General features: G+C 40.7%; 1 protein-coding gene across 1 annotated transcript in view; it reads left to right on the top strand.

Annotated features, from left to right (window-relative positions):
* The window catches only part of LOC118338516 (protein FAM160A1-like), a gene marked incomplete at its 5' end in the record, with an annotated part of 12,498 nt that overhangs the window by 3,582 nt on the left and 7,833 nt on the right, over nt 1–1,083 (top strand). Inside the window, 1 exon segment of the mRNA XM_035675827.1 lies at nt 116–227. Coding sequence (XP_035531720.1) covers nt 116–227 — 112 coding nt within the window.

Below are 1,083 nucleotides of genomic sequence, written 5' to 3'. Positions count from 1 at the left end.
CTATTAGTGGAATATTCATTTTCAGTTGTCATGTAAACAGCTTGGGCAAAAAGTGGAATAATTTGTGCTTGTAAACGTAAACACAACCTTTATTATCTCTCTCTTCCTTCCTCAGACAGGGTTCGGTTGGCCAGCAGGCCAGAGACGCTCTGCTGCTCATCATGTCTCTGTCGGGCTCCGATCCTCGAGTCGCCCAGCACATCGCCGAGAACACATACTTCTGTCCTGTGAGTGCACACACACACACACCTATACATGGACTGCCACCAAACATCACATTAAGGACGGATAGTTTCATTCCAAGACGACCGAGGAGACGGCGCCTCTGCTCGCTGTCTGTTGGCGCAGGTCTCATGGTCGTCTTCTGTCTGCCAGAGTGTCTACTAGTCTTGGAAATGTCAAGGATTTATTCAGGATCAGCGTCACTCAGTAGATGTGAATCACAGAGATAAGCCCATTTGCGCTATTTTGCATGCTTCAAACATAATGACATGAGGTTAACACGGTGCTGTTGATGGGAAGGATGGAAAGAAACAAAAACATTCCCTAAAAAAAAGAGTGCTGGTTACATTTATTCTTAACAACTTCTTAAAAAATACGATTTTTGAGATCATTAGCCACTGTTTTTTTTTGCTGACTCAGCAGTCGATGGACTTTAAATAAATACATGTGAGCTAAATCAATCAGATTAGTTAAACCAGCCATACATCTGTGGATCAATTAAAGGTAAATTCCATAAAGAGAGCTGCTAGTTTACCCCACATAGACCCACATTAGCTGAGCTAAACTAGATTAATCTTACCTTCAAAATGCTTGAAAATAAATTAAAAAGGCCCTTATGTGTTTTTATGAGAGCATGCAATTGGGAAAACAGTTAGAAAGCCAATTCAATAGCTCATTAATACAGATATATTTATTTTTTTTATGAATGAGATGGCTGTTTAAATAAGTGGAGTTTGTTTGGTGCAGCTCTCCATTCATCTCCCCTCTGCATTGTAATCTCATTATCACAAGTTACGTAATAAACTAACAAGCTCATACTGCCCCCTCAGGGAGTATCAGTACGTGTGTGTGTGTGTGTGT

This window comes from Morone saxatilis, unplaced genomic scaffold, assembly GCF_004916995.1.
Source record: "Morone saxatilis isolate NCDOM2014 unplaced genomic scaffold, NCSU_SB_2.0 Contig4, whole genome shotgun sequence".
In the NCBI taxonomy this organism is placed as follows: domain Eukaryota; kingdom Metazoa; phylum Chordata; class Actinopteri; family Moronidae; genus Morone; species Morone saxatilis.
Note: the sequence above shows the minus strand (reverse complement) of the source record. Positions and strands in the feature narration are given on the sequence as shown.